The sequence below is a fragment of the Phyllopteryx taeniolatus genome, chromosome 8 (assembly GCF_024500385.1).
Source record: "Phyllopteryx taeniolatus isolate TA_2022b chromosome 8, UOR_Ptae_1.2, whole genome shotgun sequence".
Classification (NCBI taxonomy): Eukaryota; Metazoa; Chordata; class Actinopteri; order Syngnathiformes; family Syngnathidae; genus Phyllopteryx; species Phyllopteryx taeniolatus.
Window position 1 is genome coordinate 7,002,050 of NC_084509.1, and position 25,689 is coordinate 7,027,738.

Sequence of the window (25,689 nt, forward strand, 5' to 3'; positions counted from 1 at the left end):
TCCTTTATATCTATTTATTTATTGATATCTATGAATCTATTTTATTAATGTGAAGAACACAGGCCACCATTTTAGTCTGAATTCTCATTGGTGTGTTAATAACATGTATTTGTCCTACATTTAATTTAAATGCCCCACTGGTCAATAAGGGGGGGTCGTTTTTGTGTCTTATTTTTTTTTGAGTTCTGTGTATTACACAAAAAGTAAAGTAGAAATAACTCAGGAGATTCATTTACTACAATAAACACACCCATTGCTAGGGCAATGTGTTCCTGCATGATGATCTGTTCAGCATTTTAGCACCGTGACACACACACAAAAGAAAACTGATCCATGAAGATTAGGAAACACTGATGACATGCGATACTTTGTAGTTTTCAAATCATGTACATAGCTGCTTCTATGTGGGAGTTTTGAATCTGTTCATCTGTGTTTCTTTGCAATGTTAGAATCATGCATCATTCTCCTCAATGGTCTGTGGCAGCATCGTCTCTCTCTTTAGGGTATGTGAGCGGTCAGGTGGCTCGGGCCAGCACAGGCGATGGAGACGCTAACAAATGGATATAAACAAAACTGTTGTATTAAAATGTGCCAACATTTTATATAAAGCCATTAAGGAAATTACACGTATTAGCCTTTTGATTCATAGAAAACATATTCCTTCTTTCAGTGTATTGTCACTTGTGGACTCGTATGGGCTGAAATATGTGCCACCAGGAACTGAAGATGAATCATTTACATTCCTACAATACACTGTCCATTCCTATGTTCCTATTACACCTTCCACAAATGTTAAGGAAAGGTGGTATAAAGGTTCAGACTGGTTAGAAGATTTGACTTTTCAGAGGCCCGAGTCGAATTTTATGACTAGCGACTTGCTTGCCACATAAAGACTTGACTTGACTTTGACTTGAACTACATGACTTGAAAGTCATCTCGGTTAGAGTTGGAAATCTGCATTTTAATTAAGACAATTTGCCTTGTCTTGCCTACAATATAATGCCAACCACTGAATGGAGAAGAAGTGAAGCGGCGTTGCTAGCGGTCAGTTGTAGACATTAAAAAAAGTTTGGAGAGGTTTGCGGGCAACGAAGATGCCAGGTGCGTTATAGTTCTGCTGTATCGGATCACATTGCATTACGATCACGACGATAAAAAAGTCGTTGACACAAGTGTGTTCCACCATTAGTAAGTACAGTCCAAATGGCGAGCATGTACTGCACATGTGAATAGAATTTTCATACTGCTCAACATGTTTATTGAAGTGTCACCATTCAATTGTCATCTGTGGTATTGGCTCTGTGATAAAGCTGTCTGCACAGCATTTAAAAAAATTGAGACCACAGTATATGAAACATAAGTTTTAATCTAATGACACTTATCAATTGTCCAGAGTCAGTGCTTCTAAATTAACAAACCTGACTGAGTGATTTAATTAAAGTAGAGGACACAGGAAGAATGTAGATTTTGTTCACATTATTATTATTTTTTTTTTTTGAAGGATGGCAACATTTTAATGTCGTATTATTCCCTTAATTACGAATCTCTTTCATTCTCCTTTAGCCCATTAGGTACACATCTAATTATGTTTGACCAACAGAAAACAGTCTTGGCTTTTGTTTAATTGTGACATTGCAATGAATTCAATCAATCATAATCTCAGTTGTTGTTCATTTAACATTTATAAGGTGTGAATACTTTTTTTTAAAGTTATGATTTGTGAAAAACTATTTTAAGACTACTCCAATACATGTTGCGACTGGAGACTGTATGACTTGACTTGTGACTTGCTTAAACCAAGTAATGACTCGACTTGACTTGCTTGATTTATTTATTTATTTTTTTTAAAATTTCCTCCCCCAACAGTGACTTGGGACTTGCTTGAGACTTGAGGCTTATGACTTGAGACTTGCACATACTGTATGTGACCTACTCCCACCTCTGGTTTTCAGATTCAGTTATTCAATGCTATGTTTCAAATTATGTTATTCAAACTGGGTTTTTAATGGAATTATTCAACTTTAGCAATTCAACTTCAAGTATAAAAGATTCAAATTCAGTTCCTGGTGGCACATATTTCTGCCCATAGACTCTCCTCACCTGACTGAGGGTTCCGGTGGTGGTGCTTAGCTTGTACAAGGCCCAGCCCGGTACCTGCATGATGGAGGAGACGGCCATCGCCCAGCCCCACACGTATGCCCAGGTGGGGTACACGTAAAATCGGTTGAATGTCAGTGGCTTGTATTCAACTAGAGAATATATAAAAGAACCCTGGGAAAAAAAGGGAAAAATCCCATTTACGTATACTATATCATCACCACCTGCGCAGTTTTTTGTGTGTGCAGAGCCGGTCTATGCCCCCATTTGGCCCAAATCAAAATTGGATTTTGGGGCCCTCTGTTTCTGCCGATAAATATTGATTTTTGATCATTCGTATAACTGCTATAAACTCAATGTTACACTGTGCAGTTGTGTTTAACATTATGCTATTGTCAACCTGAAATGTCTTTACCCATGTATGGTTTTTATCTCAAAAGGTCACATATTCAGTCACAAGTGCGGCAGAGGTTGATTTGAATATGATTTCGAGATGGTGTTGTGTTGATGTTGGTGGCAACAGTATATGATGGCAAGATAAGATAGTATACCAACTTGAATGATGCAAGAACAGCCGTTGTGAGTCAGCCAGGATTCCGCCCAATAGCGGCGATGGTTAGCTTGTCGTTACTGAATATTTACTAACTCCGTATGTTTTTTTCATAAATCAAGCTGCATAATAAGACAGAACTGGCAAGTATACTGTACATCACATTCTCGCAAATTTGTACTATTGCGAGAGTCCAAATACTGAAAGATGACTGCCACGTAAGCTAGTGTGTGTAATGTTTTAAACATATTTTTTAGAATACTTCAAGGATTTAAATGAACAGCAGCAGATAAAGAAGATATGCACATTTGAAATATCACAAAGTTTTGACCGCTTGGATTTAGTTCCCCTTTAAGAACTTTATTGTTACATTATTTAATTTTAAGTTTTGTGTTCTGGGTTTCCTTGATGCCCCCTTGCCTCCCTGGGTGACAGAACATTTGGCACATGCCAAAAACTGCATTTATTGTAAAAGTGTCCTCTGCCATTGCAGTTTTTTTAAAATACAAAAAAAATAAACCAATGTGCTAAAAGAAAATTTCCTGTAATATTAGTTTCATTAATGTCGCTTTTTTATTTTCCTAAAATGGGTTATTAAAATGAATTTATTAACTTTATATTAAGGGTGGGACTTTATGCATTAATTGAAATTAATTAATTACAAACCAGTTAATTAGTTTTAAAAATTAACACATTTTAATTGCATTTTGTGTTCCAAACAACTCGGAAGCTTTGTCAGTGCACAATTTCCTGGTACACCGATGACACTGACGCACATGTCAGAGCTCGGCTACCAACATGGAATAATTGCATGAAACAACATTGCAAGGACTGATGAGAAGCAAATTTCATTTAAAAAAAAAAAAAAAAAAAAAAAAACTGTGATCCACTGCCACACAGACTCCATTTAAATGCAATACTGTTCTTTAAAAAAAGGTATTTTAACTGTAGGTCTGTTTAATTTTGACCAGAGATATTTTCCATTAGTTGTTCTACTATTTTGTTTTGAAATGAAATGAAATGCATTTTTCCAGAGTTATAAATATTTTTATCTGTAATTATTTGATTCAGTCATCCAAAAAGCCATTAAAATAAAACTGTTGATTTTTAGGACAATTTAAATGTGATTCATGGAGATTCATTAATTACAAAGCCTCTAATTAAATTGATTAATTGTTTTATTTGAGTCCCACCCTTACGTTTTATGAATTGGTGATCAAATATTTATTTTGTATACATTTATCTCAGATAATTGGTTCAATTATTGTATTTATTGGAGAGAAGATAAAAACTGTTAGTAAAATATACAGTTTTACATATATATTTATTGTTTAAAACGCACCACATAATTGTTAAATTATTATTTAAAATCCTGAAAATGATTACTTGTTATTAAAATAATCTATATTATATATTTTACAAAGTGATTTTAACTCCCCAACCGTTTACAAATGATCTGGCCCATTTGTGCGTTTTAAAATTCTAATGGCCCTTGAAAGCAAAAGTTTACTCACTCACCCATTGGATGGGTTCAACACTTGAAGTGTACCTTATGAAATGTTTGATGAGTGTGGTAGAGCTCAAACCTCAATAATGAGAATTCCCACTCACCACTGAAATCAAAGGCGACACGAAGAGCCAGCAGATTTTGAAGAACGGGTTGACACGCTCGCCTGTCATGTCCGCGATGATGCCACACAGCCGCTCCGCTCCTTCAATTATGATCAACAGCACATAATAATGAGCCCATACTGTAACGACTACAAACCCCAATTCCAATGAGGTTGGGACGTTGTGTAAAACAAAATTAAAAACAGAATACAATGATTTTCAAATCACTTTCAAAGTATATACAATTGAATAAACTACAATGAAAATATATGTAATGTTCAAACTGATGAACAGTGTTTTTTTGTTGTTGTTGCAAATATTCTCTTATTTTGAATTTCATGCCTGCAACAAAAAAACTGGGACAGGGACAAAAAATGACTGGGAAAGTTGAGGAATGCTAAAAAAACACCTGTTTAGAACATTCCACAGGTGAACAGGTTAATTGGAAACAGGTGAGTGTCATGATTGGGGATAAAACGAGCCTCCCCGAAATGTTCAGTTGTTCACAAGCAAGGATGGGATGAGGTTCACCAGTTTGTGAACAACCGTGTGAGCAAATAATCCAATCGCTTAAGAACATTTCACAATGTACAATTGTTGAATTTAAGGATTTTATCATCAATAGTCCATAATATCATTCAATGATTCAGGAAATATGAAGAAATCTCTGCACGTTAGTGGCAAGGTCAAAAACCAACCTTGAATGCCTGTGACCTTCGATCCCCCAGGTGCATTAAAAACCGGCGTCATTGTGTAAAGGATATTGCCACATGGTCTCAGGAACACAAACGAACAGCTTGGCAAACCATTGCCAGTCAACATAGTTTGTCGCGACACCTATAAATGCAAGTTAAAAAACACCCACAATCACCGCAGCTTCTCTGGTCCCGAGCTCATCTGAGATAGGCTGGTAACTTGCACTTATGCACTTGCACTTATGCGAAGGCACAATTAATGCTGAAAGCTACCTCAAGGTTTTGGAGCAATATATACCGCTACCCAAGCAATGTCTTTTTCAGGGACGTCCCTGCGTGTTTTAGAAAGACGATGCCAAGCAACATTTTGCACGTGTTGCAACAGCGTGACTTCATCGTAAAAGAAAACTGGTGTGCCATCAGTCCAGACCTGTCTTCCATTGAAAATGTGTGGCGCATTATGAAGCACAAAATATGACAACGAAGACCCCAGAATGTTAAGCAACTGAAGTTGTACCTCAAGCAAGATTGGGAAAGAATTCCACATAAAAAGCTTCAGTATTTAGTTCCCAAACAGTTATTGAGTGTTGTTAATAGAAAAGGTGATGTAACCGCGTGCTAAAGATGACCTGTCCCAGCTTTTAGAACATGTTGCCGGCATCAAGTTCAAAATGAGTGAATATTTGCAAAAAATATAAGATCATGCTTACCAGTTTGAACATTCAATATATTGTCTTTGTAGTGTATTCAATTGACTTTAGGTTGAAACGTATTTGCAAATCATTGTATTGTGTTTTTAATTAACATTTTACACAACGTCTCAACTTCATTGGAATTGGGGTTTGTATCATACTTGTCAAGCCATTAATAATAATAAGCACAAACCTAGAAAAAAATTCTTTGCATCATAGTTGTTCACTTGATTAGTTTTTGGCAGTGATTTACTTTGACCATAAGGGGGCATCACTATGGCCAAAATCCACTGTTCACTGCTCGTAATGAGGTAAACATCAGTTATCTACAAACCACATCGACTGACACGTCAAATTAAAGTCCTCGACAAAAGCTTACCAGATCTGTTATCCTTTTTGCCAATAAGTCATAAAGTATTGCACAATGAAGCAAAACAAAAACAAAGAAATGACACATCAACCTACCAAATATCCAGCCCACTGTCAAGCTTTCAAACACACAGAGAAAGAGGATGCAGGCTCCACCGCAAGCGTAGTAGTCAAAGATCTGGAAGATGTAAATCCCTCCCTGAGGATGACATCAGGGAGAATTACAGTATTTGTACTCACTGGCCACAATATTAGATACAAAAGTACAATGTATTATAATAGCTACACCTTGTATCTCCTAAACTTGTGCAGTTATGCCTAATACAGTTTCCAATGTATTTATTTCACTTAATATACAGTAACTTACAACAGTGACGATACAGTATACCCCTCACATTTTGAAAATAATTTAGCAGTCAGTGTACAGCTTTTATAACCATGCAAATTTACTGTCTCCTCAAAATAGCGCAACACATAACCATTAAACTGCTAAACTTATGCAACAAAAGTGAGTACACCCCTAATGCCTGGATTAGACCACAAGACAAATTTGGTCTCTCACGATGGCACTATGTCAGAATACTGGCATAAAATCTTGCTGTGTCTTGGTCAGACATTGGCAACAGTACACAACTTATATTACATTATCAGCGAATCCTGTCTTTTACGATCATTGGGCTTATCTTGTCAAATCAAGCACTGTTGGGGGAGGCGGTACCAGATACAACCGTTACGATGGCAGCAACAACAACGATTGCGGCAATGTATTGTGTTGAAAAAAAAAACAAAGAACAAAAATTAGGAAAAAATGTGTGTGTGGTGTCATCCCTAGGTGCTCCAGAGAGAACGGTTTGGGCTGTCCATTCTTCAAGGACAGCTTGAGGTATTTTTCATGAACTATGTTACAGGTATTGTCCAACGTGATTGTGACAGCAAGCTCAGTGTGTGTGGGCATGTGCGTCGATGTGTGAGTGAGACGGAACTGCGCAGGCGTCGTGTGGCGGGGCTGTGAAGAAGAAGGAGCGTGCGAGGCGCGAGTGTGTACAGTGGCAAGTGTAGTGACGGCGACCGGGGAAGAGTAGCGATTAGAGGAGGACCCGTTGACGGTGAATGTGCAGAGGAGCTAATAAAGCCATTCAAGCAGCAAATCGGTGCTCCGTGCCTTTATTGTTGCCACCACCCAGCTCAGCTGTGCAACGAGAGAAGGGAGTTAACCCCGAGGAGGACAACCTCGGCCCTGGAGAAGGCGTCTCCCGACCACGGTCAGGTGACCGTAGCAGGTAAGGTTAACAACTACAACTATTAATCCCGCTAGCAAGAAGGCACCATAAAGCTATGGAGCTAGTTAGTGCTAGCACTAACATTTGAATGTGAACATTATGCCGGCGTTCTGTCGGTTCATGCTCTAAGGTTTCAGTAAATATAAGTTTGTGCACGCTGTTAACATTGTCGAGCAAGGGAGGCGATGTGCCGTTTCAAGACGCAATCCTACAGGTCGATGTCAAGGTGCATTGGCAGAGGGTTCTCGTTAATATGTCACATTCCAAAAAAAAAATCAAACATGCAAGACTTTTTATTTTGGAGTCGTATGGCTTTCGTAAGGCCAAATTGTTTGTCGCCCATCTTTCTTTCTTTCACCAGTATTAGTGCTCTTCCTGTAGTTAGCCTCTTTGTGTTTCCCTATAGATCCCTCGTAGATTTCATTCAATATTCTATGAAATTCCACTCTGTTGTGTTTTGTGTGCTTTGAATTTAAGTAAGCCTCTGTCATCTAGAGCTCGTATATTTCATAAAATGTAGCAGCCTTTAGATCATGAGAATGATAGGTTTTTTGTTGCTTTCTCCTAAATTTTATACATATAAAAGGTGACGGACGTGATGCCCTTTTCGAGACAAAATAGCTTGATTTATAACGCTAAGCGTCAAATCACGCTAAACCGCGAGCAACGCAGGCGTCGCTGTTTCGACGAATTTAAAACTTAAATAAATTAAGTTGTATCCAAACGCCAATATACGATAGAGAGTGATGAAACCAAATTTAACACTCCTGCTCCCCATTTGTACTCGAAACCTGGGAAAACTAACCAGTCACATGACACTGGGGAGGGAAAAAGGCTAAGTGGGCACAATTTGGACACTTGCACTCATGAGTGTACTCGCTTTTGCTGCTAGTGGTTTAGATATTAATGGCATTAATTTACACTGGTATACAAGCTGTAAAATGATTACTTCACATTTTAGAAAGGTGTACTTCCTTCAGTGTCGTCCCATAAAAAGATATAATAAAATATTTACAAAAATGTGAGGGGTCAACTCTTGTGAGACACTGTACATGGTGATAAGCTATCAGCAGACTTATGGCCTTTAAATGAAATGTTTTTTGACAGCAGAAATGGATTCACATAGACTGCGAGACAATATTTCAACCTCAGTCATCATGACGAGCTGCAAGAAGAAACACGTGAAGCAGAAGAGCAGAAGGAAAACTTCCCGCCTGCCTGCCCGCCGCATCACTGTGGGAAACATGTCTGAGACAGACGTCATCACGTCCTCAATGCCGACAAACTGCAGAGAGAGCAGAGCCACTTATTCATTTCCAGAAAAATGAAAGCGAAGACAGACGTCGATAACAATGTTTCCCAACCTTTGTCGAATCAAAGCACATTTTAATTACAATTACAGATTTTCACTATTCCCAGCATGCCTCGGTCCCTGCGGGGGAATACAATTTACTGAAATAATGACCAGACCGTATCTCAATTTACGCACAAATGTACTTAACGTGAAATGCCTGTTTAGCTGAACACAAAGCTAGTATTCTGTTGTATGAATGGCAAGAGGTGGATACACAGGTTAATTCTACCTTCTTGCGAAAAGATATTTCATTGTTCTGCCTGTCACTGTCACTGCTATGAATAGATGAACAAAACTACATGATTTGTTGGAAATAAATAAATAATTTATGGACCAAATAAGTAACACTGTATACTATCCCACAGCACCCCGATGATCTCTCACAGCACAGTGATTGGGAATTATTGGTCTAACATGTGTGTCCAGGCCCAGGAGGATGATCATGACGAAGAAGCAGACGGCCCACAGTTGAGGCAGCGGCATCATGGCCACCGCCTGAGGGTACGCGATGAATGCCAAGCCTGGACCTGGAAACAAAATTTTACATACACCTTCAACATGTAACGTTCAAATGACCTGAAGTGGAAAGTCCAAAGTCCATGAATCCAAGGTGGGAGCGTCATCTTGTCGTACAATGATGACATCATTCCACCACTTCAAATGTTATCCATTGTAGCTATACATATGAATTAGCGAACAAGACTGTAATCATTGTGCAACAAGACGACCTATTTTACTGTTTTTTTAAAAATCCATATTTCTGTTATTCATGTTTGGAATAGCGGCACGGTGGACGACTGGTTAGAGCGTCAGCCTCACAGTTCTGAGGACCCGGGTTCAATCCCCGGTCCCGCCTGTGTGGAGTTTGCATGTTCTCCCCGTGCCTGCATGGGTTTTCTCCGGGCACTCCGGTTTCCTCCCACATCCCAAAAACATGCATTAATTGGAGACTCTAAATTGCCCGTAGGCATGACTGTGAGTGCGAATGGTTGTTTGTTTCTATGTGCCCTGCGATTGGCTGGCAACCAGTTCAGGGTGTACCCCGCCTCCTGCCCGATGACAGCTGGGATAGGCTCCAGCACGCCCGTGAGGAGAAGCGGCTCAGAAAATGGATGGATGGATGTTTGGAATATGCTAAAGACCCTGTAAAGTGAATTTGGTGATTTGTTTCTAAATGCATGATACATGTTTGAAGATCCATCCATCCATTTTCTTCCGCTTATCTGAGGTTGAGTCGCGGGGGCAGTAGCCCAGACTTCCCTCTACCCAGCCACTTCATCGAGCTCTTCCGGGGGGGACCCCGAGGTGGCCAGCCGGGAGACAGTCTCTCCAGCGTGTCCCGGGAAGTCCCTAGGTCTCCTCCCGGTGGGACGTGCCCGGAACACCTCACCAGGCGTCCAGGAGGCATCCTACTCAGATGCCTGAGCCACCTTATTTGGCTCCTCTCAATGCAGAGGAGCAGCGGCTCAACTTTGAGCCTCTCCCGGATGACCAAGCTTCTCACCCTATCTCTAAGGGAGAGCCTGCGGAGGAAACTCATTTGGGCCGCTTGTATCTTGTTCTTTCGGTCACGATCCACAGCTCGTGACCATAGATGAGGGTAGGAACGTAGATCGATCGGTAAATTGAGAGCTTCACCTTTCGGCTTAGTTCCTTCTTCACCACAACAGACCGCTATAAAGTCCGCATCACTGCAGACGCTGCACCGATCCGTCTGTCAATCTCCCGTTCCATTCTTCCCTCACTCGTGAACAAGACCCCAAGATACTTGAAATCCTCCACTTGGGGCAGGATCCCATTCCCAACCTGGAGAGGGCACGCCACCCTTTTCTGACTGAGAACCATGGTCTCAGATTTGGAGGTGCTGATTCTCATCCCAGCCGCTTCACACTCGGCTGCGAACCGCTCCAGTGAAAGTTGGAGATCACGGCTTGATGAAGCCAAAAGAAGCAGGCACCCGTCATCAAGCCTGGCCCCAAAGGGGTGCCCTGGTGACCCAAATCCAGGCAAGGAAAAACATTGTCCATTTATTATCATCGTCATAGGTAGTTCTGAACCATGCTTTGTCTGGTCCCTTACCTAGGACCTGTTTGCCCTGGGTGACCCTGATAAGCACATAAAGCCCCGGACAACTTAGCTCCCAGGATCAGTGGGACACAAATAACCTCCACCACGATAAGGTCATGGCTCAGGGAGCCAAAGAGTTCAAATGAGTTCAGCAGTTAACAATTTAATGTCTGTGAACGATAAATTCTATTAACAGAGATAATTATACTTTGCATCCATTTTTGGGAGGTGTCTGTTTGAGGCAGGCGTTTGTCTTCAGTGGGTGACATAGCTGATTGCTAATTAGGAGATGCCACTTTTGAACCTTTTCTCTTTTTCATAGTTTCAGACTTGAGAGGATTGAGAGAGGAAGTTTACCTGACTCAGCCACTTCTGACATAGGGACACCTTGCTCGTGAGCCATGAATCCCAGCACCGAGAAGACAGCAAAGCCAGCTACCACACTGGTACAACTGTTCAGCAAACACAGCAACAAACAGTCCCTGCAACACACAAACACTCTTATTTTCTGAGCAATTCTGGTTTTAACTAGTGTGAGGGTGTAGTTTTGCACTACAGATGGAATGAGTGCAATGTCAGGTGGAGGCATGCTGAGCGAAGCCCTCAATAAATTTGTCCAAAGTGATCATTTTTGACCCACATATAAAGCTAAATAAGAATTACACATGTAGAATTTGGACCATAACACAATGACATATTTATTGGGTTCTATTTTGGGTTGCAGTTTCTATTTAATTCCTGGTTTATAGTTTACTAATTGGCGTCAAGCAACCGAAAGAACTATCATTTTAAGTACGGTGCATGGGCCAATCCGACCTGTCCTCACTCTGACCGGCTCTCGCAGCCTTTATGAAGTCAAAATAGAATGTAATGTACGCGCTGCTTTTATTTTAATGTGCACGTGTATCGACAGTGCAAGCGAACAAGCGCAACGACTGCTCATCGGTGTTGCCAGCTTAGAGATATTGCCGCTGTATTTAGTGACTTTTCTGACATTCGATCTGCTATTTATTTATTTATTGTAAAAAGATGAATCGCGTCAATTCTAGCTGTGGTCTTCATGTTTACACCATTCTTATTTTGTCCACGGTTGAGGGAAGAGAGGAATTTTCCCCAGTAATGATTTGGGAGTCCTAACTAAGAATAATATGAGTTAGTGGTTTGTGTTCATAATGTCAGCATACAATATGGGAAAATATATGGACACTGTAGAGTGGCTGGATAGTACACAATATTCTGTGGGGCTTGAAAAATGAATGAAATTGCTCGAAAATGCCTGGGAGTCTAGGGGTTCCATGCTCAGTGAACGAGTTAAACATGTTTAGACATTTCTGTGTTAGGGGATGCACCACCTCCTCACACAATGGCAAAGAAACAACCGACTTAAGTTTTTAAGAAAGAGGGAAGCATTGTTTAAGAGCTCACAGAGACGCCGAACGGTTTGGCTGTCAGCTGTAAGACAAAAATAATAATAATTTAAAAAATCTAACCTAACCGAGAACATCACAACAACGACAAGTGTGCTTCTTACAATTTCATTACATTAAACGGCACAAAAGAGACTAACGCCTTCTCATTTACGAAATTCTCTAAAATGTTGGGGGGCGGCACGACTGGTTAGAGCGTCAGCCTCACAGTTCTGAGGACCGGGGTTCAATCCCCAGCCTGCTATGTGGAGTTTGCATGTTCTCCCCGTGCCTGTGTGGGTTTTCTCCGGGCACTCCGGTTTCCTCCCACATCCCAAAAAGATGCATTAATTGGAGACTCTAAATTGCCCGTAGGTGTGAATGTGAGTGTGAATGGTTGGTTGTTTGTATGTGCCCTGCGATTGGCTGGCAACCAGTTCAGGGTGTACCCCGCCTCCTGCCCGATGATAGCTGGGATAGGCTCCGGGGACTAACACAACACACAATGTAAGCGAAAATATCCGCCGTAGCCTACACAACGGAGGCTGGCGGTCCGGTGCTCTGCTCTATATTAGGGATTTAATACCAATCCAAACCATTTATAAAGTTTATTTTTGCTAGATGTCGGTCTTCAACTTTGTAATCTAGTTTTTCCTATGTAAATTCCCTTGTCTTTCTCGCATTTTAAATGTCTTTCACGACGCAACTACGACACAGCGATGGCAAAGCTGTTGTTTACGTTTTCCTTGCATCCAGCATATCTGCCACAACCCACAATGCAAACCGGTTCCCAAGCCCTATTCTACCTACAATTTTAATTAATTACAGCGTAATAAATTGGCTAGTTTTTAGCATGATTTTGGTGGTGTTGTTTCGATGTGAGTGCACAACCGCATATGATTGCAATTTAAGGTATATTACCAACTTGATCAATGCAGTGTTTGATAACTGATGCAGGATAGTGTTTTTTTTTTTTTTTTAATTCTTGAAAAGTACTGATTTGCAGATGTGATGGGTCTGACCGACAGCGATAATTTATATTTTATATTGTTTTTTTTTTTTTTTTTTTAAATTCTGTTTTATTGTAGATTGCAGTGGTGTAGAACTGATCTGCATCATTACTGAGAGGTGTTTCGGATTCTAAATAAGGCTAAATATGTTACCAAAATATTAGGAACAGCTCTCAGCATGATGCAGTGCCGTTCTATACACCACATAGCAAAGTATAATCGCAATAATATACATATTGTTGTATTAATATCTTCCAAAAAACAGATTATGCATTGGATCCCTCTAGCTAGTCCAAGTTCACCTAATGTTGTGGCAGTTGAGTATGTAACTAACTTGTAATGTGTGTCCATGTAATGTGTGTGAGTGTGTGTAATGTAAAGTAGGTATTCTAACTTGTAACAGTTGTTGCTCTGGGTGTTGTAACTTCCTAGTACAGTCAGGACACCCACACCGAGGCTGTACGAGAAGAAGATTTGTGAGCAGGCCTCCATCCAAACCTGTTTAAAAAGACACTGCCATTGAGTGTATTTGCCCTCCAGTACAGTGGATGTACAGTATAATGTAACACAGTCCTACTTGAGGGTCTGTAAGTCGCGACAGCTCGGGCAGAAGGTAGAACTCCACTCCTTGTCTGGCTCCCGGAAGAGTGACTCCTCGGATCAAAAGGATGAGCAGCATCACATAAGGGAAAGTGGCAGTAAAATACACCACCTGCTCAAGAGGAGGGTCACAAGACTGTCAATTTGTTTAAATTTTGTTTTTTTATATATTTGGTACAGTTTGATGACTTCACCTTTCCAGTTGATTTGACCCCTTTCCATATGCTGAAGTAACAAATGACCCACATAGCCAGGAGGCAGAGAAGCACCTCCCACCTGATGCTGCCAATCTCCTCAATACCCCCTGAGATATTCAACACTCGACGTCTGGACAGGGTAAAAAAACAAAAACAAAAAAACCAGAGATATTTTATGTAATGTAGAATGTTTTTAAAAATGCTATTTTAATGTAATATCGTCCTTACTCCCAGAACTCCGTTGCTGCTGCGGTTCCTTTGGTGTGGTTGGTGTGGTTCCTTATTGTAACATCAACACAATTTGCTAAAAGAATGACAGGTTCACACTGAGGCACACTGAAGTACATACGTTTGCATTTAATATTATACACATACAAGGTCACTAATGGTGTAGTGGTATATTTGCTGGCCTTTGATGCAGACAGCGTGGGTTTAGTTCCCACACACTGACAGTGTGAATGTGAGAATTAATAATTGTCTGTCTTTAAATGTTCCCTGTGACTGACTGTCGCTCAGTCCAGGGTGCAGTACATCTTTTTTCCAAAGTTAGCTAGGATAGGTTCTCGCTCCCTGCGACCCTGAACAGGATAAGTGGAATAGAATATGCATGAACGGATGGATAGGTGATACATATATATTTTAACCTGTTTTAATTGAAGGGTGTACATTAGACATTAATGGCTAAGTTGAGTTATTTTAAGGGTATCGTACATTTACAATGTTACACAAGTTGTACAGCAAAATGTCATTCAAGCGTCGTCCCATGAAAATATATAATACAATTTTTACAAATATTTGAGGGGTGAGTGTTCCTTGCCCCAAAAAAGAACACTGACGCCTAAGTTGTTTGCTAGACCTCACCTGTGTTCCAGTAGTTGTCGCAGGTGCTCCAGGGCAGCGTGGAGTTGAAGGAGAACACCAGGTAGAAGAGAGCCCAGGACAGAATAATGATGTAGGTCATGCAGTTGTACAGCTGGATCAGCTGGCCGCCATAGCCGATACCTGACACACGAGGTTCAAGGTTCAAGACATAACAATACTGTATATCAGAATGTTGATTTCATGCTGACTTCCCGATACTGTCGTTACATGCGATGTACGGTATCACAATAACAATATAGCAATAATTAACACTTAATTTGGATGCATCAACACATTAACGGAACAGATAATTATACAATCGAGCATGATATATGTATTGATATTGTATCTTCTATGCTATGTAACGATATTGATGGTAAATGGACTGCACTTACAGTGTATATGGTGCTTTATGTACACTATCACAGTGCCCAAAGTGCTTTAAAAAGCCTCACATTAACCCATTCACACACACCAAGGACACTTCGACCTGCGGACAGTCGAAGCCAGGATTCGAACCAGCGACCCTTCGGTCACTGGACGACTTACTCTACTTACCAAGCCACAGCCGATATTTAATGCTGATTCATCGACACTTCATAGTAACATACTTTATCAAAATATTGATATTTATGCTAATGTATCAATACTAGATTGCAACATTTAAAGCTACATTATATCACAAGATTGATATTTGATGCTATGTAGCAATACCGTAACATAACCGATAATTATATGACCTATCACAAGGTCAGCGGCAGGCAGCGGGCAAAGGCCTGGGCAGACGAGCAGGAGACCTCTTTCAAAGCGAGTAAAAGAGGAGGCTTGTATCCATAGGGACACTGGAAAGGTGACATCTGTTAGATGTGTAATGTACATATAACATGATAAGTATGAGTGATTAACAAAGCAAAGCAAATGTATTTATATAGCGCATTTCAGACACAAGGTAACTCAATCTGCTTTACATGATTAGAACCATTTAAAAACAAAGGAAAAAAACTGCGTATAAACATTTAAAACAAAGAGAAAACTAAAAGTACAATTAAAACAACGTACAGTCCCAGTAATATCATTTAAAAGTGAAAATGGTCTCAAAAGTATGACAAAAAAGAAGAATTTTTAATCTGGACTTAAAAACATTCATACTTAGGGCTGACGTCACTTCTATTGGCAACTTATTCCATTTGTGTGGAGCATAGTCGCTCAATGTTTCTTCACCATGTTTGCTTTGGACTCTGTGCTCCACTATTTGACCTGAGTCTGTAAATCTCAGAGCCCTACTGTGTTTATATTCCATGAACATTTCTTTCATATGTTCAGGACCTAAACCATTTTGTGATTTATAGACCAGTAGCAAAACTATAAAATATGTTCTAAAGCTGACTGGGGGCCATTGTAGAGACTTTAGAATTGGAGTAATACGCTCTGACATCTTTGTTCTTGTCAGTACCCGAGCTGCAGCATTCTGAATGAGCTGCACCTGTTTTATGCGCTTTTGGGGGAGTCCAGTCAGAAGACCATTACAATAGTCAAGGCTACTTGAGATAAAAGCATGGACGGGTTTCTCCTGGTCTGCTTGGCACATGCAAGCCTTGACTCTGGATATGTTCTTTCGATGGTAGATGGCAGTTTTAGTAATTAGTTTGATATGACTGTTGAAAGTCAAGGCGGGATCTATAAGTACACCAAGGTTTTGGACTTGGTCTTTGGCTTTTAAAGAGAGTGACTCCAGGTATTTACTAACAGCAATCCTCTTTTCTTTATTGCCAAAAACAATTATCTCAGTTTTGTTGTGGATTAATTGAAGAACATTTTGGCTCATCCAGTTATTTATCTGTTTTAGACAGTGACACAACATCTCAATTGAACTGTAGTCATTTGGGTACACTGCTAGATATAACTGAGTGTCATTTGCATAGCTATGGCAGTCAACATTAAAGTTCTGATACATTTTACCCAAGGGTAGCGCATACAGGCTGAACAGGGGGGGTCCAAGAACTGACCCTTGAGGGACCTCATAGGTCATTGCCATTCGATCAGATGGAACACTTCCAATGGTTACAAAATAACTCCTTTCCTCCAGGTAGGCCCTGAACCATTTAAGGACTGTTCCATTTAGTCCTAACCATGTTTCCAGCCTGTTCAGCAGTATATTATAATCTACCGTATCAAAAGCCGCACTGAGATCCAACAAGACCAGAATTGACACCTTTCCCGAGTCAGTATTCAACCTTATATCATTTTGCACTTTGATAAGACCTCCAAGATACAATGGAAAATTTATGGAGGATTTTTCAGAACTGCTGTCAGTTATTTGTACTGACAACAACTATTTTGTCATAACGGGAGAATTTAACATTCATGTTGACAATAACATGGAAAAAAATCTAAAGAATTCTCAGCTATACAGGACACATTTTAACACAGTCCAGAACACAGGGAAGAAATAAAGAGGGATGAAAATGAAATGATGCGGTAATGAAATGAAGGAAATGTTCCATCCAATTTCCATCCATCCATTTTCTGTACCGCTTATCCTCACTAGGATCGTGGGCGTGCTGGAGCCTATCCCAGCTATCTTTGGGCGAGAGGCAGGGTACACCCCGAACTGGTCACCAGCCAATCGCAGGGCACATATAAACAACAACCATTCCCACTCACATTCACACCTACAGGCAATTTATTAATTTTTTTTAAACCTGTCCCGTTCAGCTGCTTGGCCTTTAAAAATGATGGAGCTGGATGTCTTTGTGCTGGAACAGTTTTGCTGTGCAACAGGGGAGTTTGAAATACTCCCATTTTTTTAAATTAGTCTGATATTTATTGAAAATGCAGCCGGACAGAAAAGGGTTTTAGGAGACAGACAGGGGGACAGAGTGGACAAGGAGACTAGGGGTGAGAACCACAGCAGAACAATAGTGAGACAGTCTAGATATTTAAACACAAGTAACATTACAACAGTTATTTGCAGATTGGGGTTGGGGTTGGGGCGGGAGGGTTGGATGAGGGACACCTGCCGAGGACATGCAATAACTAACCAAGAGAACCAGGTTAGAGAGGACAGAAAAGGGATAGGACAGAATGTGGGAAAATGAGGAAGGCAGTGCTACTGTCGAGTGGTGCGGTGGGATTCTTTTTTAGTGTCTAAACACCTGTAAGAAATTGTGACCCTGGGGTGCGGGCCCCAAATGTCCAACCAAGAGAAAAGTGAAGACCCACCACCCACCCTATTATTACGGTTACCACGTCCCTGACTGGTAACCATAATCCCTGTACCGTGATTGTGTATGGTGGGGTGTAGTGCATTAAAATTGGAGAGACTGGTGGGGGTGAGGCGAGATGGTCACAGTGCAATAATGACCCGCCACCGTCACCCCTACCCAGGCCGACCAGCTGCCCAAGTTTATATGGGAATGTGTGTAGTGCATTAAAAATCTGTGGGAGAGAAGCATGGTGGGCCACAGAGCAGGCTGGAGTGCCGGGACAAGTGTCCTCCCCTGCCCGACCCCAGCCCTCCCCCACAGACGGGTGTATACCGCATTAAAAACTGGAGGACCGGCAATCAGAAATCGCAATCAGACCGTAAACCAGCACAGATGTGTCAGCACCCGGGCCAGCGCCCGCCCCACCATAACTGGTGCCAGTCCCCCAGGGGACTCTGAACGAGAAATGAGTGTGCCCAATGTACAGAGTATGTACAGTGTGGGTATTCAAAAAAATGTGCAGAGTGTGTGAAGTAAGAGGCTAGACTCCTGCGGGTCCGGTCTGGCCCGACCGGTCGGCAGACCACAGAGAAGAGGGGGGAAGTAGGGCCGGGCATCGCCCAAATCCGAGCGACCTCAGCCCCGACCCCAGACCCCCACCCCGACCCCAACTCCCAAAGGAGGCTGGGCCAAAAAAATAAAAGAAAATACCCCGCACGGATCAAATAAAGGGTGCCTAAACTACGAACATCCACCCCCCAGCAACCCGCAGTACTGACCAAAATGAACATTCAACCCGGGGGTTCCCACAACCAGCACCAACATCAAACCCACAAGCCAAAAGGCAAAACAACCAACCAACCCAACCCCCATCCATCAATGTCCCAGCTAAAAGCCAAATACAGCATCACCAGTACAGTCACCCGGGACCGCCCCACCACACCAAATGGTCCACCCGCGCAAGCCTCAACCCGAGCCCCTGCTCCAAGCCCACAGCCCCCCACCCTGAAGGGCACGCACCGGAACCCAGCACCCTGATACGAAAAGCAACCCCACACAGCACCAGCGTCCCCCCTCCGTTCCCCTTCAATGGATGAAGCCAAACGCCACAAAACTGGAGTACTGGATGGTTGCTTGAAGGCCACCATGTTCCAACAAGGCTGTGACATCAGCAAGGAGGTGGCGGACTGGCGGAGTCACGTATTTGGCCGAAAACATTCTGGAGAGAGAGCTTGTCGGCCCCTTTAGGGTCCCTGAAGGTATGAAAATGATGTCCGAAAAGTATGTGGACTTTCTGACTGACCACTTTCTACCATGGTATCAAAAGAAAGCATGGTTCTATGCTTTCATGAACAAAATCATCTTGAGTTGTGACTGACGTGATGTAGTCAGTGCCTCACCAATCATGTCACATGTCACTGATATCAGAATTTTATCTGAACAGTGAATACAACGTCAATATCAATATCAACTGTATCATAACAGATAACAAAACGATCTAACAATATATTTTGTCCCACCACCACTACTTCCATAAAAGTATTTTTCCGTAAATATGTTTTATTTGTTGTATGTTTTTGTTTTATTTGAATTGTTTGTGCTGTTGTTTGCCTCACACTTACAATGACATGACATCGCATTTATGTTTCAGTCACATGGGTATATCACAACACACACAGTTTTGTGACCTCACGGAAGCATTGAACTGTCCTACCTGATGGCTCAAGGTACAAGTGGGCTCTTTTTGAAAGAACTAGCGCTTTCAAGTTTTTTGTTTTAGAATGACAGTCTTGTACATGATGGAGTGTTTCGCACCTTCAGCCAGTGGGCACATCTTCCTCCAGCAGGTGACGGCCCCCTCTTGGGTGTACTGGCCAATGGTGGTCTCCAAAAGGAAGAGCGGTACACCACACGTGAGCATAAACACCAGATATGGCACCAGGAATGCACCTGAATGTAACACTTACTTTGTAATATGTACATTTTTTGGAAATAGCGCTGAGTGCCACATTTGCTTACCGCCGCCGTTTTTGTAGCACAAGTACGGAAACCTCCACACATTGCCCAGGCCCACAATGTTCCCGGCAACAGCCAGGAGAAACTCCACCTTGCTGCCCCAGTGTCCTCGCTCCTTAAGCACATGTTGGCTTTGTTTTTTCCTCGACATTTCCTAAAAGTTCAACGTGAAGCTGACCTTCCTTTCAGCCACACACACACACACATGCACGCGCGCACACACACACACACACACACTTAAAGTCACATCACACGCAACTGGCAGAGCAGTTAATCATTTTGGAGGGGAAATTTATTTGATATCCGCAACATGTAAGTCATAGCTTCATCTCTTGAGAGTTATATTTAAATCCAGCAAAATAAACATTCTTTTCGCAACATGACAAAATTTGCCAAAAATGACAATCTGTCAAAATAGTCTGGTTGGAACAGCCACGTCATCTTAAGTAAAACGCAGCAAGAATTTAGAAAATCTGATGATGGGTTCTGTAGAGGTCTTTGTGTCAGAAACACTGGCCTTTTGAGGGAATGCTTTTGTATGATTTTGTATAAAGTCAAAAAACTTTAGCTTTAACTTTAAATAAAATTAAAACAGTAAAACCAAATTATTTCTCAACGTATGTCCTTGATCGTCTCATTTCGTCTGCTACTCAGTAACCCCTTCTCAGAAAGGCTGACAAGTTTCAGTTAAAAATATCCACAAGTTGCTTATACATGCCAAAATTCCGAGACGTCGATGCTTCAAAATTACCTTGACATTTCAAACGGCGTCACTTGACATATGGAACATTATTGGTGATAAAAGCATTGTGGGAGGTTGAACAGGTCATGTACCTTAGTAATCAATTGTTTTTTTCGTGAATTTATTTGATATGGAGAATTTTGGAAGTTTTTTAGAAATTTCCACAAAGTTGGGGGCCACTTGTCATGTTGCTACTTCTATGGAAACTACAGCAATAATTGAGAAAGAACATTGAACAGAATGAAGCCCACTACTTGGGGAAATTACTGAGTTTGTCTTTGATGGGTTTGTCTTCCTTAGTGTTACAGCCCTTGGCATCAATGTAACATCGTAGAGTTGAACTGGTGCAACATTTTATTCCATCGTCCCACACTAAAAACTAAAACACAAAACAAAAATATAAACATTTGCGCTTATTAAAAATGACTACATTTTAATTCAATACATAGCTTACATTTCCTTGACACAGTCAACCATAAAACTCCAATATTTCACGTCATATAAACATAAACACATGCCATTGTTTTCTTCATTCCTCACCTGATTTCCTCATGCAGTATGAAGTGGTGAAAGGAAGACAAACCAAACAGCATTTTGGTCATCTGCCCAACCTGACTTGCTCTCTTCGTGGAAACCCAGGTGAATGCTGCAAACAAGGTGCGTGGCAATTAGCATTTATAAACACTCCAGGGTAAGTGGGAGGAAGAAGGAGGAGGCGCAATTCATAAGATTCGTAGGCTGGAGGTGTGGGAAGGAGGGAAGTCAAATGAAGACAATATAATGTTCCATCTCCATCTCAAAAGTGCTGACTGTGAACCACTAATTTCCTTTCTCCCACAACTGCAGGCTATTAATTGCACCCCCTTGAAAAATGAAAAATTGCCAGTGAACTGGAAAAAAAATGCTCCCCTGACAAAATGGTGTCAAAAAACAGCTTGAAGCAAGTGAAACTTCGGTGACTGCACCGATCCGCCTGTCGATCTCCTGTTCCATTCTTCCCTCACTCGTGAACAAGACGCCTTGGGGCAGGGTCTCATCCCCGATCTGGAGAGGGCACTTCACCCTTTTCCGACTGAGGACCATGGGCTCAGATTTGGAGGTGCTGATTTTCATCCCAGCCACTTCACACTCTGCTGCGAACCGCTCCAGTGAGTGTTGGAGATCACGACTTGATGAAGCCAACAGAACCACATCATCTGCAAAAAGCAGATACTTCGACGACCAAACCGGACCCCCTCTACGCCTCGATTGCGCCTTGAAATTCTGTCCATAAAAGTAATGATCAGAATCGGTGACAAAGGGAAGCCATGGCAGAGTCCAACCCTCACCGGAAACGAGTCCAACTTACTACCAGCAATGTGGACCAAACTCTGACACTGGTCATACAGGGACCAAACTGCCCGTATCAGGGGGTTCGGTACCACATACTCCCATGCATCACCAAGGACCCTGCCGAGAGTGTAGAGCTGGTCCACTGTTCCACAGCCAGGACGAAAAGCACACTGCTCCTCCTGAATCTGAGATTCGACTTCCCGGCGGACCCTCCTCTCCAGCACCCTTGAATAGACCTTACCAGGGTGGCTGAGGAGTGTGATCCTCCTGTAGTTGGAACACACCCCCCAGTACCCTGTCTTATAAAGGGGGACCACCACCCCAGTCTGCCAATTCAGAGGCACTGTCCCCGATGTCCATGCAATGTTGCAGAGGCGTGTCAACCAGGACAGCCCCAAACGTTCAGACGTTCCCAGAAGACCCTCACAATATGTTTGGGCCTGCCAGGTCGGATCGGCATCTTCGCCCACCATCGGCGCCAACTCGCCACCAAGTGCTGATCAGTTGACAGCTCCGCCCCTCTCTTTCCCCGAGTGTCCAAGACATGCGGCCGCAAGTCCGATGACACAACCACAAAGTCGATCATCGAACTGCAACCTAGGGTCTCCTGGTACAAAGTGCACGTGTGGACACACTTATGCTTGAACATGGTGTTCGTTATGGACAATCCATCATGAGCACAGAAATCCAATAACAGAACACCACTCGGGTTGTGATCAGGGGGCATTCCTCCCAATCAGGCCCTTTCAGGTCTCACTGACATTGCCCACGTGAGCATTGGAGTACCCCTGCAGAACGATGGAGTCCGCAGCGGGTGCGCTCTTCAGCACCCCCTCCAAGGACTCCAAATAAGGTAGGTATTCTGAACTGCTGTTTGGTGCATCGGCACAAACAACAGTCAGGACCCGTCCTGCCACCCGAAGGCGGAGGGAGGCTACCCTCTCGTCCACCCCACCGGGGTGCACGTGTCCTCTCACCATGCGATCTAAAATGTGTGGGAATTAAATAAAAAATAGAATTATAATAAAATAACAACAACAACCTCGACAACAAATAATACAACATTCTAAAGTTTACTTTCACACTTAAGAAGATAGTCTTGTTGTTGTCAAATGGCACCCTACCCAGGCAAAGGAATCAAGAGTCTAGATTTGGCATGTTGAGAAAAGGTGGCCAGCTATCTACGTATATATGTAATTGACTTTTTCGTTATGCTGATATTTTTTCTAACGCAATATATTCTATGATGAGATTTAGCCACTGATTGATGTTAATAGCTTGTTGTCCAATTTAATAGAATTGTTTTCTTAGCGGTAGCTAACGCCACAAGTAATGATTGTGTATATTTATTAGGGAGGTCAATTATGCTTAAAGGTCAGAGGACAAAGATTTTTAAATGTTCACCCTGGGGTGGCATTATGTCAAGCCATGAGTGTATAAAAAAAACATGCTTTTGACGTACCGTCACATTGAGCCAGTGGCCACTCTCTTTTTCTGTTGCTGTTACAGCTGCTACTTGGCTGCTCGTCGTCGTCACTGTCTGATCGGCTCAAACATGTACGCTTTGACGATGACAAGTTCAGTTGGGTGGTCCTGTACGTCGAAATCCTCCTCCTCCACATATCGCAACACGTTGCTCGCCATTGCATATACTGTGTAGCGCGCTGTGTTTGTCAATTGCAACGTCACTTCTGGTAGCCCTTGCGGTGGATAGAGTAACCGCACCCTTGCGGTTACTCTGTCCGCAAGGGTGCGGTAGTAACCGTCTTGTGCTTCGGGCATGTTCGGGGAGGACTCAATATCCGTCATAAAACCTCATTTTAAGATAAACTGTGGTTGAAAACTTACTGGAAGTTACGTGCATGTATTACATAACATATAAACAATGCAAATATGAATTTTAACTGACCCCATAACATCTTTGTCATCTGACCTTTAATTCGCCAAGTATGCACAATTTTGGGGAAAGTGGAATCCTGAAATTCCAAATGTAAGAGTTTTTGTGAAACAGAAGATTGAATTGGTGTGCATTCCCATATACCATGAAAATAGGTATCTGGGGTATTTTTGGTGCATTGCATGCATATATTAGATGGATCAAAGTTTTTTGCATAGTGTAAAAAAAATTTCATAGTGTACTGACTAAACTGTGTTCTACGGAGCACTTTATAATGTATAAGATGCAGATTTTTTCATTTTTTTTTTTCATTCTAAACATTACAAATCTGTATCCAGCAGCTACGTTCAGCGGACATGGAAAGGTCTTCTTCCCATTTGGTTATTGGTAAGTGCATTGATTTAGTAATTTATAAACTATTGAGAGATTTCGCGGCACGGTGGACGACTGGTTAGAGCATCAGCCTCACAGTTCTGAGGACCCGGGTTCAATCCCCAGCCCCGCCTGTGTGGAGTTTGCATGTTCTCCCCGTGCCTGCGTGGGTTTTCTCCGGACACTCCGGTTTCCTCCCACATCCCAAAAACATGCATTAATTGGAGACTCTAAATTGCCCGTAGGCATGAGTGTGAGTCCGAATGGTTGTTTGTTTGTATGTGCCCTGCGATTGGCTGGCAACCAGTTCATGGTGTACCCCACCTGTCACCCGAAGATAGTTGGGCTAGGCTCCAGCACGCCCGCGACCCGAGTGAGGAGAAGTGGCTCAGAAAATGGATGGATGGATATTGAGAGATTTCCTTCACTTTGCGGCAGAAGCTTCACTATTTGATTGTGAAACTCCGGGAGTTTGAAGTTGCTCTGGAGTGTTGGGACTCCAGAAGAAAGTTTTGAAGAAAGTTTCTGCCTGTTATTTGGAATTCTTGGAACAATTCATCATGTGTCCTAAAAACATTGTTGTTAAATAGTTGTTGTAGGTGGTTAATTCCATGTTTTCCCCACGTACTAAAATGAAGGGGTATATTATTAATTTCGAAATCTGGATTATGACAGATTGGGGCGAGCATACTGGGAGCTAATTGAGATCCTGTAGATTCTAAACGTTGCCACCAAACCGTTAAGGTGGATGCGATTATTGGGTTCTTGAAGCATTTATGGCATTTAAGACTTTTGAAGTCTTGGGAGTTTGACGTTGTTGCAGTCTATTTATTTATTAATTTATTAAATTTATTAAAGCAGAATCTGTTGCCATTTGAATGTTCCCTTCCCTTGTGTCATCCTGTCTCGGTGGTTGGAGCAACCTCCATTTTCTCTCAATGACAAGATAACTGTATGAATAGATCTGTCTTTCTTCTTTCCTCATCTCTCTCCCATTTTAGTTTAACTGTGCGTTTCTTCTTCCGAGACAGGAAGAAGAATGATCACCTTTATTGTCATGAACATACATTTTTTTCTCTGCATTTGACCCATCACCATGAACACACACACTTGTTAGTGGAACACACTGGAACAAGGGGCAGCTGAAGCGCCCGGTGAGCAGTTCAGGGTATCAGTGTCTTGCTCAAGGACACCACAGCCGTGAGTCCGGGGCATGTTGGCGGATGGTTCAGTTGGGGTCTTGAACCCAGGTCATCCACTGTGGCAGGCAATGATCTTAACCATTAGGCCACGGCTGCCCAACTAACCTCTCTTGACTCTCTCTTAGCAAATTTT

At 42.0% G+C, this 25,689-nt stretch overlaps 1 protein-coding gene and 1 long non-coding RNA gene across 8 annotated transcripts in view; one reads left to right on the forward strand and one right to left on the reverse strand.

Moving 5' to 3' along the window:
- On the reverse strand, window positions 1-23,565 carry LOC133482788 (sodium- and chloride-dependent GABA transporter 2-like). Of its 4 annotated transcripts, none has more exons than XM_061783321.1 (17): window positions 23,548-23,565; window positions 21,294-21,399; window positions 21,021-21,132; window positions 20,015-20,189; window positions 19,811-19,945; window positions 14,790-14,930; window positions 14,157-14,232; window positions 13,926-14,058; window positions 13,709-13,843; window positions 13,526-13,629; window positions 11,073-11,197; window positions 9,063-9,175; window positions 8,442-8,579; window positions 6,111-6,213; window positions 4,259-4,359; window positions 2,101-2,271; window positions 1-550 (listed from the first exon to the last, which is right to left on the reverse strand). In XM_061783321.1, exons 4-17 carry the CDS (start codon window positions 20,160-20,162, stop codon window positions 452-454), a joined length of 1,722 nt encoding a protein of 573 aa, XP_061639305.1. In that variant the 5' UTR covers window positions 20,163-20,189; window positions 21,021-21,132; window positions 21,294-21,399; window positions 23,548-23,565; the 3' UTR covers window positions 1-451. The 4 variants fall into 4 exon arrangements, with proteins under 4 accessions (XP_061639305.1, XP_061639304.1, XP_061639306.1 ...); XM_061783320.1 differs by having other exon boundaries at window positions 20,015-20,193; XM_061783322.1 differs by lacking the exons at window positions 21,021-21,132; window positions 23,548-23,565 and having other exon boundaries at window positions 20,015-20,193.
- Window positions 21,302-25,689, forward strand: part of LOC133482795 (uncharacterized) — a 27,387-nt gene continuing 22,999 nt past the window's right edge. For 2 of the 4 annotated variants that reach the window (XR_009789947.1, XR_009789952.1), the window contains exons 1-2: window positions 21,418-22,938; window positions 24,321-24,369. This is a non-coding gene — a long non-coding RNA (uncharacterized LOC133482795). The other 2 variants (XR_009789949.1, XR_009789948.1) reach the window with 2 other exon arrangements.